The sequence below is a fragment of the Vespula pensylvanica genome, chromosome 13 (assembly GCF_014466175.1).
Source record: "Vespula pensylvanica isolate Volc-1 chromosome 13, ASM1446617v1, whole genome shotgun sequence".
Taxonomy (NCBI): domain Eukaryota; kingdom Metazoa; phylum Arthropoda; class Insecta; order Hymenoptera; family Vespidae; genus Vespula; species Vespula pensylvanica.
In genome coordinates, this window is record NC_057697.1 from 2,997,287 (window position 1) to 3,018,797 (window position 21,511).

At 32.3% G+C, this 21,511-nt stretch overlaps 4 protein-coding genes across 10 annotated transcripts in view; 2 read left to right on the plus strand and 2 right to left on the minus strand.

Moving 5' to 3' along the window:
- Positions 1-360: 360 nt before the first annotated feature.
- On the plus strand, positions 361-13,254 carry LOC122633991 (E3 ubiquitin-protein ligase RNF19A-like). 6 transcript variants are annotated; one of them, XM_043822518.1, is made up of 13 exons: positions 361-535; positions 2,462-2,693; positions 2,834-2,964; positions 3,116-3,305; positions 3,416-3,727; positions 3,813-3,957; positions 4,039-4,175; positions 4,312-4,409; positions 9,566-9,764; positions 9,890-10,085; positions 10,244-10,409; positions 10,513-10,854; positions 10,968-11,209. In XM_043822518.1, the coding sequence occupies exons 2-13, from the start codon at positions 2,531-2,533 to the stop codon at positions 10,977-10,979; spliced, it is 2,091 nt and encodes a 696-aa protein (XP_043678453.1). In that variant the 5' UTR covers positions 361-535; positions 2,462-2,530; the 3' UTR covers positions 10,980-11,209. The 6 variants fall into 6 exon arrangements, with proteins under 6 accessions (XP_043678453.1, XP_043678449.1, XP_043678450.1 ...); XM_043822514.1 differs by having other exon boundaries at positions 363-535; positions 10,513-10,889; positions 10,968-13,254; XM_043822515.1 differs by having other exon boundaries at positions 363-535; positions 9,566-9,761; positions 10,513-10,889; positions 10,968-13,254.
- Positions 4,742-8,175, minus strand: LOC122633993. Its single transcript, XM_043822523.1, has 4 exons — positions 8,022-8,175; positions 7,136-7,309; positions 6,859-7,068; positions 4,742-6,739 (listed from the first exon to the last, which is right to left on the minus strand). The coding sequence occupies exons 2-4, from the start codon at positions 7,247-7,249 to the stop codon at positions 5,786-5,788; spliced, it is 1,278 nt and encodes a 425-aa protein (XP_043678458.1). The 5' UTR covers positions 7,250-7,309; positions 8,022-8,175; the 3' UTR covers positions 4,742-5,785.
- LOC122633994 (trafficking protein particle complex subunit 1) lies at positions 12,541-14,181 on the minus strand. The gene is made up of 3 exons (XM_043822524.1): positions 14,009-14,181; positions 13,605-13,814; positions 12,541-13,521 (listed from the first exon to the last, which is right to left on the minus strand). The coding sequence occupies exons 1-3, from the start codon at positions 14,105-14,107 to the stop codon at positions 13,393-13,395; spliced, it is 438 nt and encodes a 145-aa protein (XP_043678459.1). The 5' UTR covers positions 14,108-14,181; the 3' UTR covers positions 12,541-13,392.
- A 5,491-nt stretch (positions 14,182-19,672) lies between these two features.
- LOC122633992 (sodium-dependent proline transporter-like) overlaps positions 19,673-21,511 on the plus strand; it is a 14,274-nt gene continuing 12,435 nt past the window's right edge. The window contains exons 1-2 of one of the 2 annotated variants that reach the window (XM_043822521.1): positions 19,675-19,837; positions 20,642-20,807. In XM_043822521.1, coding sequence (XP_043678456.1) covers positions 19,691-19,837; positions 20,642-20,807 — 313 coding nt within the window. In that variant the 5' untranslated portion in view covers positions 19,675-19,690. Of the gene's footprint in view, positions 19,838-20,641; positions 20,808-21,511 lie in introns of both variants that reach the window. The other variant, XM_043822522.1, reaches the window with a different exon arrangement.

Here is a 21,511-nt window from a genome sequence, read left to right on the forward strand (position 1 = left end):
TTTTTTTTTTTTTTTCATTTGCAAAGAGGCGCTTAATCATTCGTCCAATCAGCGTGTAACTTCGTAGAAATTCTACGTTGTTATTGGACGTTTCGATTTGACGTAGTTTCCATTGAAAGGTACAGTTTCATTCATAAATGTTTCACGATATAAATTAATATTGCAAAAGTAGAAAAATGAAATAGACATTAAAATTCCAAGTATATATGTATAAATGAATTTAATCGAGAATTTTTTTTTATTGAAATATCAATGATTTAATATACAATTTGAACAGTAATAATTTATAGTACCATGCGTTTTCGTATGGTAGCGCCACGAGTTTCATAGAACATATATTCTGTTTCAGTTCTAATGGATGATACAACCGATGATAATACCATAATCGGAATCCAGTCAGCTGTTATGTCAAGTCAATATCCTTAACCAACAAAATAAGTAAAAATAAGTTAATTAATTGGCCTTAATAGCGATTTTCTTGATAACATTGTGATCTTCCAGTGTATTCACATCATCTCCCGTACAGAGAAAAAAGGTGAGCTAATTTCGATTCACTATGGTTATATTTCATGCTTTCGGATTCCTCGCTTCTAGATTCTTACTACTACTAGTTCTTCCTCTTCTTCTTCTTCTTCATTAATGCTAGTCATCTGCCTTCAAGTATTATTTTGTTTTCCCTTTTGTTTTGTTTTTCTTTCTTTTCTCTTTTCTCTCTCGTTTCACTCCCTTTTTTTTTTAAATCTTTTTTTGTTCTTCTTTCCTTTTTTTTTCTTTTCATTTTTTTTTCCTTCAGTTGGTTCCCGACTTATTGATTTATGTTTCCGTCTATTGCCCGATTTCATTGCTTAACATAGTTGTAAAATCTCTAAGCGAGGAGTTGAATGTTGCTCCAGAAATATTATATCCACATACAAGTATAGCATAATTTACCTGCCCGTTCGACCATTATGCAAATGGCGCTTGCTTTATGATATTCTTGTCAAATACACATTTTCATGATTGATTGATTTTCAAATAATGTTCGATAACATTTTTATCTTATACATATAATATATGATATATAACATATTTATATACATATAATATATGATATATAATATATATATACATATATATATATACATATACATATATATATATATATATATGCATATGTAATTTTATTATTTGTTATTTACGTTGAAAATTTAATAGTCTTTTTTTCTTATTTCTTTTTTGCACTTAAGGAGCTTATTAAGAAAAAATATTTCTTCATCTTAATAATAAATGAATTCTATAACTGGTTCGATATTTAATTTATTCTAATAAAATCTATAAATAAATAATCATCAAGATAGTACATAAACATCTCTCTCTCTCTTTTCTTTTTTTCCAAGTGTCTTGCAAAGTTTCAAGTTTCCTGATAAATGCAAATTGTAGATATAGATGAAGCAGTTAAGTTTTCTTAGAACATAAACAATGCAATTATGTCATTATTTTTTATACTATAATCTTTGAATAGAACGAAACAAAAAAAAAAAAAACAAAAAAAATTGTATAAGGCGGATTGGTTTTTATAAAGAAACGAATGCATTTTTAAGATGTTGGTAAATTATAAAAAAAACCTTAAGAACAATGAATCTCGTGAATCCTAGCGTGTCGAAATCATTTCTCATTACGTGATTTTTTAAACATTTCGACATACTGATTATTCATGCGTGCCGTGAACGCACGGTGAAATCGTAGAGAAAAAGATGGAAAGAGAAAAAGAGAGAGATACGATGATAATAGTTCTTTTATATCTTCTTGGAGAAAGGATAAATGCATATAGACTATCGAAAAAAGAAAACAAAAAGAAAAAAGAAAAAGAAAAAGAAAGATACTCGAATATATATATATATATATATATATATATATGTATAAAACATGCTTTCATTCCGAAAAAAATATTTCATTCAATAATTCATAATTGTAATAATCGATAAGCAAAATTCAAAAATAAATTAGTCAAATGATGTACGCAGTATGTCCGCTAATATTTGAAATTCAAGTTCGAAATTGTTGGAATTTCGATCGAATTTTCTATATTTAAATTGTATATAAATCGCTGATTAGAAACGTATAAAGAAATGATTAAACGTATAAACTTCTTGATTTAAAAAACGCGTCAGAAGAATTTCACGTAGAATGAATCATGAATTTATAAATTACCTCTTTATTCTTTCCGTGAATTGTCAATACGTGATACACACATACATATATGTAATTATCTCTGTTTCGCATTCGAAAACAAAAAACAATTTTTGCCGTGTAATCAAATATCGTAGAATTTATCTTTTATTAAAACGTACGAGAAATTGTCATCTGTAATATTTAAGAACGAACATGTTAGGAAATACGTATATACGTTTAATAATCAATTTGATGAATGATAATTAAGACGTATCATTTGTTATTGTTGTTGTTGTTGTTGTTATCACAGGTCCTCTTTAATCTAGTTGACTGAATTCAAGAATGATACTGTAGCAGTATTACTCTATATACTTCCAAGATGTTCAAAGAAAACGATAATGCTTCTGGGGGTTGTAATGGTGCACCATCACGTGCTCGGCGCTTTCCACGATTTTCTTTAAGAAGATTATTATATTCGAGCCCTCTGATTGGTCGGAGAATAGTACGTGCGCCTAGTTCAGGCAACAGAAACAATACTAAAGGTATTTAATAATTACGTGTCGATAATTTTTTTTTTTGTTTTTTTTTTTGTTTTTTTTTTAACTCGTTATTTATCCATCACAAAATATACTCTCTTATATTTTCTTTTTGTTTTTTCTTTTTCTTCTTTTCGATTTTACAGCTAAAGATCCAGCGAGCAGTAGAGTATTTATTGAAGCCAGAGTAAGTAATGGTTCAAGCCATTATCAATTTTACAACATAGACCTACAACGTGCTTCCAGCAAAGGCTCTGTACTTTCTTCTGCCGGAAAGGTATTTATAGAACTGTACAAGTGCAACTGAGAAGGAATTTTGGAGGATACCATATTGTAGAATTTTCTTGGCAAATATTAGAAACAAATAAAAACAAATCATTAAAATTCTTTCGATATTCCTACAATACTCTTCTTCATTTGTATTACAGAGCAACGAAAGCGGATTAATGGAATGCCCCCTATGCTTAGCCGATTTACCGATCGAATTATTTCCTATTATACAATCTTGTCATCATCGTACCTGCTATGATTGCTTCCAACAATATCTTAAAATCGAGATTTCAGAGTCCAGAGTCAATATAGCCTGTCCTGTATGTTCAGAACCACTTCATCCAAATGGTAAAAATGATTACATTGGAATAGATTTTTATATTAACGTTGTATTATATCGTATGCTCGTATTCTAACAAATATCTTTTTTTTTTTTTCTTTTTTTCTTTTCTCAACAGATATTCGAATGATCCTAAACGATTCAGTTCAATTAGAAAAATACGAGGACTTTATGGTACGAAGAGTCCTCGCGGTCGAACCTGACGCAAGATGGTGTCCTGCACCAGATTGCAGTTTTGCTGTAATTGCCAGCGGTTGTGCTTCATGTCCGAAATTACGATGTGAACGACCTGGCTGCGATTCATACTTTTGTTATCACTGCAAAGCTCGATGGCATCCCAATCAAACGTGTGATGCAGCTAGAGCACAACGCTCGCAATATTACGAACGTAGCTCTTCGCTTAGTTTCAGTCAAAGTGATTCACAACACAGTATGTATTCCTTTAATAAAGTTTTCCTTTTTTCTCTCTCTATATATATATATATATATCATGTATATATTTTTGTTATATCTAGGAGACGATATTAAACCATGTCCACGATGTCAAGCTCTTATCGTTAAAATGGACGATGGAAGTTGTAATCATATGACATGTGCCGTTTGTGGAGCTGAATTTTGTTGGCTTTGTATGAAAGAAATCAGCGATCTCCATTATCTGAGGTATTGATATTATCTATCTTAATGATATTTTATTCAATAATGGATTCGATACGTCTGAACACGTTCCGATTATTTTCACAGTCCTTCTGGCTGTACTTTTTGGGGCAAAAAGCCATGGTCCAGAAAGAAGAAAATTCTTTGGCAGTTGGGAACTCTTGTTGGTGCTCCTGTTGGAATTGCTCTCGTTGCTGGTATAGCGGTACCTGCAATGATAATCGGTAAATATTAATTTCTATTAATTTATGTTATAATACATGTATACATTATATATATATATATATATATATATATATATATATATATATAGATGGTTTTAATTTAAGATATTTTTACATTATACATACTTTGTTATAGGCATTCCGGTATGGGTAGGAAGAAAATTATACACAAGGTATAAGAAAGCCAACAAGCACAAGAGAAATGCTTTTATTGCAGGTGGTGTTACCGCATCGGTAAGTCCGAAAAATGTCTTATATCTTTTTTTATCAATATTTTCTTATTCTCTACTTTGACATCTCAATTTTATTTTAATTTGACACATTTCCATGATCAGATATACGTAGTGTGTGTGTATATATATATATATATACGTAGTAGTATACGTAGTATATTATATATATAATATTCATACACGCATATATATATATATATATGTATATGGTATATGGTATATATGGTATATATACGCACATGCATTAAAGAGACTTGATATTTCATGACAACATCGAAGTATACTTTATTTATATTGAAACAAAGTGTGTTTTTTTTTTCTTTTTTCTCTCTCTCTCTCTTTTTTTTTTTTTTTAATTAACATAAGAAATTAGCTTACAAAACAGATTAATTTATTTTTTTAATTCGTTAGAATAATATGATCGGTGAGATGTACTTGACCCATAAATAGTGAGGAGCACCCATAAATAGTATTATTATCATTCTCTCTTAGGATGACTAACAAATATTTCGCTCTTATAACGAATATAAAATACTATATTAAGAAACACATTTCAATTTGATGCACAGAAAAATAGCACGCTGTAAATATAAATGTCATAAAACTCAATCCATATACACATACATGGTACATTATTAAAAAGGTTTACAGTAGCAGAAGTATCGGCGAAACGATATATATAAGGTTGTCGATAAAAAGTTCATTAATACCTAATATACACGTCATGCTCGAGAAAAAAGCAGTCTTGACTAAATGTATATTTTCTCCTTCGTTTTCGAAATATCAATGAATTTTACGGTTATACCGACTTCGTAAAATCGTGCTGTGAATAGAAGATCGTGTAGCACATGATAGAATATGAAAGTGCATGTTAAATCTACTGTCGGTTCAATGATATCTCATCAAATTCGTATTTTACGCACTTTATAGTTTTTAATTGAAAGTTGTTTTCTCTCTTCTTTTTTTTTCTTTTTCTTTTCTCGGTTGTCTTCTTTTTCTCTCTCGCTTTTCTCGTTTGAATTTTTTACTTTTCTTTTCTTTTCTTTCTTTCATTTTCTTTTCGTTGTGGTAAAAAAAAGAAGAGATACGGTACTGGCCTCTAACTTGTTATATTCGTGTAATCGGTTATCACTCTTTTGCCCGATCTTTATACTGCTTTAATAATCATTGCTGGCATTAAAGTCTACACATCGACATAAAAATTCTGCTACCATATCTTCGAAGCGAGAGCTTGGAAGCCACAAACCTTCCAACGGTCCATTTGGAAGAGCTTGCTCGTGTATTATATGTTTTTTTCTCTTTTCTTTCCCTTTCCTTTTCTTTTCTTTTCATTTCACTGTAATAAGAAGGAATTTAGCTCGTTGGTAGGAAGGCTGTTTAAGCTTCTGCTTCTGTCGTCGTTATTGCAATCTCTTCGGTTAATATGCCGTCGTTATGAAGATCTTGAAGGACATCGATTAAACGTTGTTCCGTTTGAGGATGTCCCAAAGCTATGTCAATAGAGCCGATACAAAGTAATAGTGCCAATAATTGAGATTTTCTATAATCCTTAGCGAGATCTTTCCTCGTATATCCCAGATCTTTCGGTATGTCAACACCGTAAATGAAGCAGGATTCGTTCAAAGCGTTCCAATATGCATCCAAAAGAGATTCCGTGTGTTTCCGACGTAATTTGCTTGGCAATGAACTTACCAGTAATAATGCAACGTCGTTGGTTGGTCTGCTATAAGCGACCATTTGCCAATCGAGAATGTAACACTTAGTACCCAATACCTGGTGATAATCGAATTGTAAGTTCTTACACCAGAAGTCCGTATGCGTGATCAAGGCTAATGGACCTTCTGGAGCAAGAAGAGTCATGATGATATCTTTGGTTTTTGGTCGAAGTGCCATAAGAGCTTCAAGGACCGTTTCGAGGCCTGGTACACGTTCTAAAAAGTGTGCCAATTGAGAGAATCCTCGTTCGACCATCTGTTGATAAGAATCTGTCGCTTTAGCTTTTTGAAATAGGAACGGATAACGTTCCGGCAAAGGTTTCCCGTCTATTATTTTCATGCAGAGCGATAGGGCATGTATTCCGGCTATCGAATCTAAAGCTGCTTTTGCTTGAGCGAATGTCAATCCTTCGGAGAATTTAACGCTCATGGCGTTAACATCGGATAAAACCAAAATCGATTCCGGTGGTACAGGACTATCGTCGGTTCCACCAGGCGGACTATAATGAGCGTAATAACATATTGGTACCTTCAATGGGTTATCATAAATTTCATCCAGATTTATTCGTTCTATCTTGGTATGTTTATCCTCGAATTTCTTCAAGTCCGGTATTATCTGAAATGAAATTATAATGACGATTGACGCTGGAAATAATTTTTTCTTTTTCTCTTCTTTTTCTTTTCAAATATAATTATCTCGCTCGTAATAATGATGTTACAACGGATTTCGCTCACCTGCGTGTAAAATTTAATTTCACGTAGATCGTATTGACCCTCGGTCACGAAGAAACGACTGAAGGGATCGTCCGGTAATCGTTTGATGACGATCTCTATTCTGCGCCGAACAGCTTTAGTGTAGACTATCACTTTGGCGTACGTTATATCGCTTAGAACACTGTCGTTCGACGTGCATCTCGGAATGATTTCGAATTCAGGTAGAAAAACCTGTCAAATTTCGATAATGTTAGATCATCGAAGATTATCGAATGGTTGTTAACATAAGACGACTAACTGGTTCCTCGAAATGCTTTTCAAAAATGCTTTCAAGCCACTCCTTTCGTACTTCCCACTTGGGAACCACCTCCTCCTCACCGCAGGAATCCTCGCTGTCCTCGCAGTCTGACATTATTTATTGTTCTCTCAAAGGGCAATGATCCCTAAATTCTATACGATATAATCCTTTTGGCTAAATCAACCCAAAGATCAAGGTATACTTGTCAACTTGTCAGATAGTAGAGAAAGAGAGAGAGAGAGAAGTAGATAGATTGACAGACAGATAGACGAATAGACAGACAGACAGACAGACAGACAGACAGACAGTCAGACGGAAAGAAAGACAGGCAAACAGATAGGAAAATTTTAAGAGAAAGAAAGATAGAGAGAAAAGCTCTCTAATACAAAATGGCGAGCAACAAACACGTTGACACTTATATTAATATCTTTTTCTTTCTTTCTTTCTTTTTTTTTTTCTTTTTCTTTTCCCCTTTCCCTTTCTGTTTTCACTTATCGTTAGACTTAACGAAGATGAAACTTTGTAATATTTTCTTTAAGATATCCTATCATCTTGCACACTTCTGACAGACTCAGACGTAACACGGCACACCCTTGGCGCGAAGCGCTATCATTCCCTTCTCTATCTATTTCTCTCTCTCTCTCTCTCTCTCTCTCTTTCTCCCTCTCTTCTCTATCAGACCCCTCTTCTCTCTCTCTCTCTCTCTCTCTCTCTCTCTCTCTCTCTCTCTCTTTCCCTTTCTTTATCCCTCTATCTATCTTTTTCTTTCGTTCTCTCTCTCTCTCTTTCTCTCTTTCTCTGTTCCTGTTATCAAGAGCAGTCTTGCTTCTTGGATCACGGTACAAAACGCGGAACTCGATAAGTACCAAGTGACACGATCTCTAACCTCTTATTCCTTCTCTCGCCTATCAACCTTATCAGACTTCAGATAGAAAAGAGTTCCGCTGCCTGCGCAGGCTGGGGACAGAAAGGATCTGCCATGCGCGTACTTGTTCTCTTCGTACGATCAATATCCTTCCATTCCGTACTCCTTCCCCCCCATCATCATACTCCCTCTTCACTGAAGATGTGCGCGCGCGCGCGTCCTACGTTTGTTTTTTTGTATACGTGTGACCAGAGCACGATGGACGCGGAAAAAAATATACTAAAAGCGCGTCAGGAGAACCCTCTTCATTCTCACGAGATTCAGCGTATCGTATTTGTTGTTGTTGTTGTTTTTGTTGTATTGTCGTCGTTGTTGGTTGTGTTATATCGTAGGGAGTATGCATGCTTTTTGTTCGTCTCGTATTGGTATGCGTTTTACCCCCTCATGCTGTCGGCATGGTTTAATTGATGAACCGAGCTACCCAGCTGACAATGGATGATCGTCGATTTTTACAGGACAACTGATACCAAGTCAATACATCTATATATATATATATATATATATATATATATATATATATATATATAGATAGATAGATAGATAGATAGATAGATAGATAGACACACATACATACAATATATATTCATTATTATATATGTATGTATGTATGTATGTGTCTGTAAGAGCTCTCATTCGTCCAAACAATATCAGGGATTATCGTAGCTTTTTTCTAATCGTTTTTATTCCATCATTTTTTACAATACCCCATATGTTTTTTATATACATATGTATGTACTTAGTCACACGTTGACCCGATACTGTCGTCAATACGTATATACGATTCAAATCACTCATTCGACGAATTTTTTATATTAGATTTTACCTATAGAAGAAACCGCATACGATAATTCGGGTAAAAGAAAAGGAGAAAAAAGAAAAAGATGGAAAATCGATCGCCATATTGCAATGATGACAATTCCAAGCTATTATTTCGCTTGAAAGCATTTTAATCATGGCTATTGGATGTTCGATTGATCAAACAAACAAAGGGAAATAAAAAATAAGAAATTTTTCGAGGGAAGAGTGGATGTAAATAAGTAATTGCACGGTTAAGAACCGAACCCTGTTTCGACATTTTACAATCGAACAAAACCCGTGTTCTCTGAATTATTTTACAGTACGACCGATTAGGGAAGAAAAAAAAAATTGATTCGGTGTCGTGCGAACAAGGTCTTATACGATTCTCTTCGTTTCTTCTTCTTTTTCCAATCGTTACGAAAAAAAAAAAAAAGAAAGAAAAAATCATTTGCAACAAATTGTCCGAAGTATCGTATACCGAATTCCATAGAATGTAACTGCTGAAAAAAGCTTTAATGTTAATTTCACTATAATAACAATTGGAAGTATAAATCGTAGTAAGATTTTTTCAGGATCTTTGGATGATCTAAATGATTTCTTTTCTCTCTCATATATATATATATATCTACTTTCATAAATATAATCGTTTCTATTTATTTATTTATTTATTTTTTTTTTGATATCATAATTTGTCTCTTTTTTGTTAGGTTTTAGTATCGCCTGTATTGGCAGGCTTAGCAGTTGGAATTGGTGTACCCATTCTTTTGTTCTACGTCTATGGCGTGGTTCCGGTTTCTTTATGTCGCAGTGGTGGTTGTGGAGTGTCCACTAATGGTACCGGCGTCCGATTCGATTTCGATGATGAAAACGAGCTGATGGGTGCCTTGGGTGTTCGCAATGCTGGTAGTAAATGTTTATTAATTAATGCGTTAATTGAAAATGATTAAAAGAAAAGAAGAAAAAAAAAAAGAAAGAAAAAAAAAATAAATAAAAAACCGATCAGTGAAATATATGTAACACATTACGTTTAGACGCAGCTTCGATAGATGTTGCCAGTCATCGTGGTGGTAATCCTTCTATAGGAGAAGCATCGTTATCATTGGGTAGCGGCAGCCAATTGGAAAAATTGGGCCGAGAAAATGATCGTGAGAGCGCGAGTAACGTTGCTCTCGCTGGTACCAGTCTAGCAGGAAGTATAGCTTCTAGTGTTCTTCCCGGTGGTCAGAGGTATCCTATAATTAAATGAAAATATTCTTTTCAAGTATTACTTTGAATTCTTTTGTATTCTTTGTAATTATAATTCTTCGAAGTCTTTCCAATCTTGTTCTAATAATTGTTTTATTTTTGTTCTCTTTTTTTTTTCCTCTGTTTTTCTTCTCTTTTAGATTGGAAGTCCAGGCTGATGTAACTTCAACACAAAGATGTAGTTTATGCAGCGAAACAGCTTCGGCTGCTACGAGCCTATCCGAAAAATCTGTAAATGCTTCGATAGCACTAGACGATGGAGCAGCATCTACGAGAGCTTTGTCAGGTTCTGTTCTTAACTTCAAGGTATATAATTAATTATACTTTTAAATAAATAACTTATATTTGATTTATTATCTATTGTTTGTATATGTATTGTTTTGAATAATTTTATCGAACACGTTTATAGATGGACAGTAACTCGATTAGCGGTGGTAGAAGTACGGAGGGAGATCATATTGCAAATTCTACTACCGGAGGTCATATGGACTCAGCTGGGCAAGCAACTTCTTTGAGTTCTTTAGAGGAGGTAGTACCGGGTTTAGCTAAACGTACACGTCGTAAACCGCCATTGGATCGGCAGCATAGCGATTCGAGCAATTGGACCGTATGTGGAGAAGATGGTGGATCCGAACGTGTACGGTTCGACGATCACGTTAGTTTTATTGAAGCAGATAGAGACCAAACCAGTACTGGAACACAGTGCAATGCCAATAATAGGACTGGTGGTAGACGGAAACGAAATAAAGAGGTAGAACAGGATTTAGAAACTCAAAAGCTTTCAAAGTACGTTTTATCTTCGGCTTAATGTTCGATTCTATTATTACTTTAATACTAATTAGATATAATTCTTAATCTTCGTAGGAATTCGAATAAAGAATTGAATACTGATACTTCGATCGAGGATCATCCATCCGTAGAACGCATTAACGTTGCTACATTGAGAAATGTTTTCTTTCATAGTTCGACGGTATCTACGGATCGTGAAAAAAGATTATCGGTGATTGAAGAGCCGATATCCGCTGTGTTACAAAATTCTGGAAGTAGTCATGCATTTGCTTCTTGCGACGAGGAACGTATTAGGAACGAAAGCTCACACTGCTAAAGAGAATAAAAATAAAGAAATAAAAAATTAAAAAAAAAAAAATAAATAAGGAAAAAAAAAGAAATAATAAAAGAGAAAAAAAAATGAGAAAAAATGAAGACTGAGTACGAATGTAGCAATATACATACGTCTCTCGAAGTATCTGGATATATAGGATGCGTATTTACATATGCATTACGTATGCACGTATTTGGTGCATAATATATGATATACGCAAATTTAATCACGTAAATTGTACAGTCATGTACACAAAACGTATCACTATAATACTATACGCGTAATGCAGGAAGCAGAAGATGAAAGAAAGGAGGAAAAAAGAAGAAAAAAAAAAAAAAAACCAAAAATCGATTTTTTTGCAATAATAAACAGTATACCCCGTATGCAGTCGTACACTGTACCTGCACGTGTTATGTATTTATATACGTGTGTGTGTATACTTATAATTGCAACCCGGAGTTTAGAAACTATGAAAGTCATAATCTCATGTGGTATTTTTTATTGTATGCCTATATATTCCGGATCGAGTATAAGTTTTATACCTGACAAAAAAAATTACGTATTTTCTATTCGACGAAAATGATTAAGGATTATTCTCCAATTTTGGTAGCTTTTTATTCTCAATTCACGAAGAATCGTTTCTCTTTCTCATTAAGAAAATAAGCAAGATTACGTATGTATATATGATCTTCTAAAAGAGTATCATATTAAAGTAGGATAAACTTTTGCATTTTGAGCTAAACTTTCCTTTTTCTTTCTTTTTTTTTTTTTCTTCTCTTTTTTTATATACTAGAAGATCTTTTCGATAACGATCTGTTTATTTTCTTCTCTCTTTTTTTCTTTTCTTTCTTTTCTTTCTTGACTATGATATCATTTGGATTTTAATTTGATCATTCCCACTTTACAGAACCTTTTGTGATCTGGTAATGATGAAAATAGCTCCATCATTTTTAAGCATAAAGAGGTATTGTAGATATGCCTTTATATATATATATATATATATATATATATATATATATCATGTTACGTGCTATTCTCTAAAGGTATATTTATATATACATAGAATTATAAATTCTCTTATTACTATTTTGCATTTTCTTTTATCATAGCTTTATCTCTTTCTTATATTATACCATCGGTGCGCAGTATAATCTCGTTTTGCTTTAAATAGGATCAATATTTACGTGGATATTTCTTGCCTATAAATTTATACTTTATTGATATATAACAACAGAAAGTGATTTTAGATAAAGGAAAGGAGGTATCGTATATAAGGGTAGTGTCTATTAATAATATGGAACGATAAGTATTATATTATAAAAATGAGAGATATGCTTTGTATAATATCATTTGATAATTATTCTCCGTATAAAAACATACATTTCCGAATGTATTTACAATATTTAATATTGGATTTACTAATATTATTTCTATACCATTTACAGATTTGGAAGTGCTGTGCCATAACTTCAAAGTTTTGTCTCGTTCGCACGTATTTACTTTTTTCTTTTATATGAAATTTGATTTTTCATAAATGTTTAGAAAAAAAAAAAATAAATAAAGAAGAAGCAGAAGAAGAAAGAAAAAACATTTAGAACATTGAAACGAATGAAACTACAAGTTTTTTTCGTTCAAGGAAATTTGAGTTACTATGCAGTATGACTGAAATATCAATTAAGTATCACTAAAATATAACATTTAATTGTACTAATAATACACTTTTCACAATGGCCATTTAAAAGATTAAGAATTTGCATACTCTAATATCTGTATTTCGTCATTAATATATAGTAGGGCACTTGCCTCTTAGTGTCATATATAAAACTATCATTCATAGCATGTATAATTCGATATTTAACACTCATATTTGTTAAAAATATTGAAAGATATAATGTATGGACAAAAGTTACAAGACCTGGAAGTTTTACATAGTGCAAGCTCTAATATAAGATAATAGGTAGCAAAATATGTGTAAAATTAGAGGTATACTGTGCAATGTAATTAAAGGATAATTTTAAAATACAATGAGTAATCGCAGTTTACTTTCAATAAGTTTTCTTATGCAAGTAATTTATATATTATAACATAAATATATAAAATGAATAAGGTACTATAAAAAAATAATTTTTTTATGATAATAACATCTTATAACTCTAATTATACAAGTATATTTTTTAATTTCATTGACTATAATGATCTGCTTAAAAATAATGGTGATTTTTTTAATAACTCATCTACTTTTAACTTGAACAATTCACTTTGAATAGGTTCATTCAGTTGACAAAGAGGATTCTTCACTACATACTCCAAATATACCTGAAAAAAATAATACATATGTAATTAACACATAAGAGATCAAAGTTTCACTCTTATATATAATATATACGTATATTAATTACCTCGCGATACAATTGTTGCAACAATTCTCTTGCATTTTGTGTTGCATTGTCCGTATTTAAAACAAACTTTAAGCCAGATGGTGTTTCAAAATAATGTAGAGTATATTTACTTGTTTTATAATACAAAAATCCTTCCTTTGGATCCAACGGTGATATTTTACTTACAAAAGACTTTATAGAGAATAACATTCCATACATCAGCTTTGCTTCCTAAAATAAAAATTGAACACAAAATAAATATAGAAAATCCATTCATTAAAAATTATTCATTAATCTTGAAAGAAAACTTAATGATATATATATATATATATATGTGTGTGTTTGTGTATGTGTGTGATATATAGGATTTAACCTTATAATACTGTTCAATTAATCAAATAAACACATTACATTTTAAAGCATACCTCTTCTTTTGTAATTCCCGATTTATTCAGTCTATTCCATTCAGCATAATACAATAACAAGCCATTTCTTGAAAATATATACAAATTGTGAATTGTCATAATCGTGCGTATCAAGCTGCACCTAAGTGCAGTCTTCTCTTTTTGTTTGCTGTCTTTCTTTCTCCTTAGAAATTCAGTGCTTCCATCTCGTGTTTCGATGCATCCATTCTTCTTCTCCAATCTGAAATTGTCAAAGAGTGAATATATGTAGGAGTACGTGTTATCTACGGTAGTAAATATCATGGATTAAAAAATGCTTTTATCGACAAGATGAAAAATACTTAAAATAGTTGTTATATTACTTTATTAATAGTACGATTAACTATACAATTTCTCATGTCAAATGCATATAAATGTACTTTCATACATAATTTTCAAGTATTCGAAAGATTTAAAACTATTATTTGTTAACATATCGTTACCGATAGTTCCTAACCCTTTTAGATGCAACCCTTTCTTCACCAAAAAAACGATACATCCGTACGCGAGATGGCAGCACTTAAGTTTCGGTGCTTTTGGCATTTGACTTAATTTCATTGAACATGCATTAAAGTAAAATACAACGAATATTTTTATAAATCGAATATAGATATGGATAACAGAAAAGAAATACGTAATTTAGAGATCTATTACTAAGGTTTATGTATAATTATTACTTTTGTGAGATATATAATATGTCGATTGATATCGCAAAAGTTCGACGTCCCATGGTATAGTAAAACTTTCAAGATACAATTAATAAACAATTCATATTTACGAAGCAAAAAAACGATTATAGACGATGAAGCTAGCTTTTTGTATCACATTTTTTAATCATTGATCGTCCTAAAGTCGTATCCGTTAAGAGGAAACGAATCGTCAAAAGTAATCGTAAGAACGACGGTAAAACGGTAGCGTTCCATTTCCAAGTACAGCGTTCACTGTGGCGATTATCGTTTTCAGGCGCTTTTATTATCGTAGAGCAAGGGTTTCAACCTTCTATACGGTTCTACTAAATTCACTGTGTCGTGTGTGTCTCTTTGAAATCTAAAGGGAACGAAAGAGAAAAAAAAAAAAAGAAAAAACCTATAAATTCACAAAGTTACTGAATCTTTAATGCTTGTTCTGTTGTACATTAATTACACATGCATAAACGATAAAAAAGAATGATATTTATTTATTTCTCTCTCTCTCTCTCTCTTTTCTTTTTTTTTTCTTATTTTCTCTTAATTCTTTTCTTCTCTAGAAATAAAAAACATTCTTAACAAGAAGATCATTATTGTTGTTTAACAGAGTTATATACTACATTGTTCCGCACGAACGAGAGTTCCTATTTCTTTAGAGCAACTACCTGTTACGTTAGAAGTGCATGCAGTTGTCTCAATTGGCAAGAGTATTTTGACGATCTAAGAGAGACGAAATCATTAGTATCTATGTACGTTCGTTGGTTCCTCGTTTATCTCGTTTCGGTGTTTCAAGTATTTCCCATAGGTTAGTAGACGGAAGAACTAACGCGTGACTTAAGATTTGCATATCGATCGTAAGCATTCCTCTGGTCATTTATACTTCTTATTCTTTCTTGTAAAACAGGATTGTAAAAGATTAACACGATTTACAAATATTATCCTTCAGATTTACGATTAGTATTATCTCGAAACGTAACGTTTCTATTAATTTTATGACTTGGAATTGGAAATGGGAAACTATATATTTTTTTTATCTGAAATATATTTTTAGGAAAATGTAATATTAAACGAAAGTTATTGTTAATCCAAGAAGGATACTATTTTTTTTTAGGTCAGGTATACCCTTTTACACGTACACACAGATACATATACAGACAAATTTATATATATATATATACATACACACACACACACACACACATATAAATAGACATGGATTCTTGTTAATAAAAACACATCTGTGTTCGATATAGATTCCTCGAGTGTAATTTGGAGAATTTATGTAGGTCAGAGATACCCTTGCATGGTAGGTATCGAAAACACACCTGTCTATTATTGATCGTCCAACCCAAATTCTGAGGATTTATGTAGGTCAGAAATACCCTTACATAGCACCTGTTAAAAGCACATCTGTTTGGTATGGAATACTTGAATGTAATTTTAAAAATTTATGTAGGTCAGAAAGAGAGATAGAGAAAGAGAGAAAGAGAGAAAGAGAGAGAGAGAGACAGACAGACAGACAGACAGAGAGATAGAGAAAAAAAGATAGAAAAAAGTAATCCTCATATCGTACGTACATATTGAAACGTTTTGTACTTGTAAACAAATCTATAAGGCTTGATTTTATTTTTCCTTTTCTTATTCTATCTTTCTTTTTTTCGGAAAGAAGGGGTGTGAATAAAAACAGAGAGTGTACTATCGATAGCTTGCAATTTTGCTATTTGCTCGAAATTTTGTTCGACGTATAAACGAATATCGATAAAGAAATCGTAAGCTTAGTTTCTTTTTTCTTTTCTTCTTTTTCTTCTTCCTCTTTTTTCCTTTTTCTATTTCTTCTTTCCTTTTTTTTTCTTTTCTTTTTTCCTCTCTACAAACATCCTATAATCTCGAATTACGTGTTACAAATTTGAAATGAACACACGTGATGAGATTCATAGATAGTGTATATTATGTTGCTTAGAAATAGATAGAAGTTAGCCAATAGCAAGTTTGCTAATACCAGATATCCTTTCCGGTTATGGTCACTACTGTTAATATCATCGACTAGGTTTGTAGTTGACTTCGGGAAACCCGATAGATTTTGCGATTTAGTGGTTAATGCATCGGTAACGTTGATCGCATCTGCTAGCTATGTTTTCCGGAGGGAAAAACGTATGCATGTATGTATGCATTAGCAAACGAACAAACGTTAATACTGATAATGGGATCTATGTAAACTTAGGACAGATAGTATTACATTTGTTAGTCTCCTAATTTGAAATCATCGAAATCGTCCGTGTTACATCGGATATGTACTTTAATATTTATTTTTAAAATATTCTATTATAGTTCACATAGTCGTTAGGTTCGATAATAGATCATATCAAATTCGTATGTTTTAGTGATCCATCTATCCATCTATCTATCTATCCATCTATACGCATATCAAATCAATTTAGAGACAAATATAGAGACGGATAGGCAATTCGATAGATTTGAATTGAAGAAATATAGGAATATTATTGGGATAATTTTGAAAAAAAAACAAAAACAAAAAAAAAGAAAAGAAAAGGTATCGTTAAATAAGTATCGTTAAAGATCATTTTTAAAATATTTCCAATAACTTTAACGTTAATTTCAACTTTTTATTCGAATAAAAATTAAATGCTTGATTACTAACGTTTGACTGAATTAATTGTTTTGATTTAATGTTTAATTTAATTAACTGTTTCGTTTAATGTTTAATTCAATGTTTAATTTGACTTAATTAAATGTTTGTCCATATGTATATACATAAGTACTTACACACATGATATTCCCTAAATACGATACATCATACATTTTCATTGAGATTACGAATCGTTTTAGTATCGAACACAATACACAATTGAATTTATTAAATTCTTTTATAATAGATAATCAACGATAAGGTATACACATGCACTTCGAACCGAATATTCTTATCTTATCTTTTCTTTTCTTCATTTTTCTTTTTTTTTTTTCTCTTGTTTCATTTTTATTTCTTTTTCTGTTTTTTTTTTTTCTTTTTTTCTTTTCTTTTTCTTTCTTTTTCTTTTCCTCATATCAAATTCAGGCGAAACAAAACGAGCTTGCGCTCGTTTTTCAATAGAAAACTCATAGAATCGTTTAGACACGAATATCGCATTTTGCATGCCACAAATTCGCGAATTTGTGGGCTGCCAGGTGATCTTTATAATCTGTAAGCCAACGCGCTTTTGTTTGTTTGTTGCGCAATCGTGAATGATTCGTGGCGTGTTCGTGCATGAGTACGAATGCTCGCTTTACATACACACATACACACGTATATACACATATATAGAGGTTCTCGTGCGAGTGAAACCAAGTTTGCAAAACGTCCCTTTTATCCCTGAACTCGTCGAGCAGATTTGTTCGCCTTTCCTATTCAAACTGGTCCCTTCTATCCCAACAGTCGCACATACGCGATCGAGAGATAGCGAGATCATCTCTTTTCCGGCCTCTGTATCTCCTTCTCTTTCTCTCTTTCTCTCTCTATTTCTCTCTGTCTTTCTCTCTCTCTCTCTCTCTGTTTCTCTCTGTCTTTCTCTCTCTGTTTCTCTCTGTCTTTCTCTGTCTCTCTTTTTCTTTCTCTTTCATTCTCTTTTTCTTTCTTTCTTTCTGTCTTTCTTTCTGTCTTTCTTTCTTTCTTTCTTTCTTTTACACACAAACGCATACAAACACACGTACACCCACGCACGCATGCGCGCACACACACATCTCTTCTTCCTCCCTTTCCCTTTCTATTCCAAGCATAAACGTTTTTTCCACTCAACGTTTTCGCCTGTGAAATAGTACATTCCCATTTTGCTTGGTTTTTCTTTCGCATCGAATTTTCGTCCACGTAAATTCCGATGTTGAAAATTTCAAAGAACGGATTGAAGGACGAAAAGAGAGATAAAAAGAAAACTTGCCGAAGTAATAAAAAAAAAAGAAAAATAAAAATAAAGAAAGAGAGAAAGAGAAAGAGTTGATAAAGTATCTTTACTGATTACTATGTGACACGTGTTAATTTGAATTAAATAGAAAAATTTTGTTGTCTGTTTGAATCGAGAAACGATAAGTATACAATGCATTACGCTTTTCCAACTCGTTTATTCTTTTTTCCTTTCTCTCTCTTTCTCTCTTTTTTCTTTTTTTCTTTTTGTTTGAAGATCTTTCAAGTGGAAAAATTTTTCATTTCTTTAGCATTGTATCGTTATCTTTATCGAAGTAATCGATGTTAGACGCTCATAAGAAATCGAGATATCGAGGGTACACGAACAATTCCCATTTAACCGTAGAGAAAACTTTTCTTCGTATGCACAGTGTACGTACACCTACTTTTCGATTCATGAAATCTCATGATCTTTTGGGTTTGCATTTGAAATTCAGATGATAAAAGCGATAACGTGAAATCATGTAAAATGCGATGTAAACGTGAAAGAAAGTAGGTGTATGCAGGGAATTTAATTTTTAAGAATACAACGGGAGTACACTTGAATTCTCGATATTAAAGTCGCGATAAGAGATAATCAGAATTTTACCAAGAACTCGGGTGTTCCACATTCGTTTTAAAGATTCACGAGTTATCGTGACAATGATTTATCGATTTTACTCGACGTAATATAATCTAATAAAAAAAAAAAAAAAAAAAAAAAAAGTACTTACGAGAGAACGTTTTCATTCATTTTCAAAGTCTTTTTCATTCGGCAAATAGATCTTATCGTTTCATTCGTTTCATTATTATTTATTCTATCATCTTATTCGATATGTTAGATGGAAATATACGTATGCATATAGATATACACATGTATTTCTTTTTCTTCTGATGTTTTTATTTAATCGCTCGAAATTTGTTTTGACGATGAGAGAAAAGTCAAGTGGTATTCGAACCCTTCTTTAGATAATACCAACGATCATCGCGATATCTATCGTCATATTACAACCTCGCAATGGGTAAGCAACGAAGCGATTGTGGTCAATGTCGCAGATTCAAACCGAGTGCGAGGCTGATAATACAACTTTTAACAGAGTTAACATATATTTTCATTTGCTGTTTTTTTCTTTTCTTTCCTTATCCTTAATGGATCCTGAAAGTATAAGTCCGCAAACAAGTAGGATTAGCAGGGTATGTATTTTGAAGATTCATTGATTAATTTCTAATTGGATAATATATATGTATGTGCATATATATATATATATATATATGTATGTGTGTGCATTCTGTTTTTAAACGGACGAATAAAAATGACACGTTGCAATTGTTTGCCCGAAGCAAACAACGACCGTTATCTCGAGACTCAAATAACGAACGGGCATGTTCGATAGATTTTATTAATAATAACATTCCAGTTCGAATAACGATATTACGTAGTATGTGATTTGTTATTTTATTATCTTGTTTCTTAATTATCTTTGTCTTCTTCTTTTCTTTTTCGTTAAAACAGTCCACCGATATAATAAGTAGTAACGATTTGAATATATTTTTGGATAAATCAGTTCGAACGTTATAATCAGATCGTATGGGAGATAAGGAAAATAAATCTTATCCGTTAGAAGAAAAACGAATGTTATGCATTTCATTGGATCTTATAAGTTCGAGCTTATGAACTAGATTAAATTAGCGTCTCCGTTCGAATCTGTGTTGGACTTTGAAGATAAATTCTCGGTTGGGTCGATTAATCTAGTTAGGTAAATATCTTAGTTAGCTAGCCCTTCATCGTAACCAACACAAATTTCTTGTCCATACGTTAAACACTTTGAGAATTAGGTCTTAGATAGTAAGTATGTGTACCTTTATCTTCCTTTCTCTCTTTTAGTTCTTGACATGAGTCAGTCTTTATGCTTTCCCTTTCGATCGGTCCTCTATACCTTTGTCGAGTTTGTGATAATTTATATGATGCAAATATAACCTAGTCCATGTTATTGGCAGGCAAAGAGGGTTTCTCTTGGGGTTGGTGGAGCTTTGGTGGAACTACCAGCGACTGAACGAGGTGGATGGTCCAACCCCATCGAGTTTGTTCTATCCTGCATCGGGTATGCCGTTGGCATCGGCAATGTTTGGCGTTTCCCTTACCTCGTATATCGCAATGGCGGTGGTACGTACATGTATTAATGCATGTATATACATTATGTGCGTGCGTACGTGAGTATTAGCTCGCTTTCCCTCACGTACACTTACTCCTACCTAGGTAGAATTGTGCGTATACACGTTCATCCTTCGTTATATGTCTACGTTATATATATATATATATGTATGTATCTATGTATGTATGTATGTATTTATCTATCTATCTATATATGTATGTACGTATATACGTACGTACGTAGGTATATGTATGTTGCTGCAGCTACATTTGCCGCATCAGAAGGGTGCGTGTTCATTGTCGTGATTGCAACCACGAAGATCACTCTAGTCGCAGTGTAGTCATAGCGTAGCATGCTACTAACATAATGTTATGCGGTATAACGTTGACGTACTTTGATATTTTCTGATATTAATACATTACGATCATTTTTTTTTTTTCGACAACTTTTTTCCTCTCCGCTCTTCTTTTTCTTTTTTTTTTTGATTTTCTTTCTTTCTTTTTTTCTTCTTCTTCTTCTTCTTTTTTTTTTTGTTTTCCTTTTATTTTACAGACAATGGCACGAAGCTAAGTGCGATAAAGGAATTAGTCAGAAAAGATTAATCTTGTTATCACATTATCAACGATTAAACTCGAATGTGACGATTCGAAATGTGATTAATTCCTCTTAGTTCATTTCACTTTCATAAAAGAGATAGATAGATAGAAAGACAGAG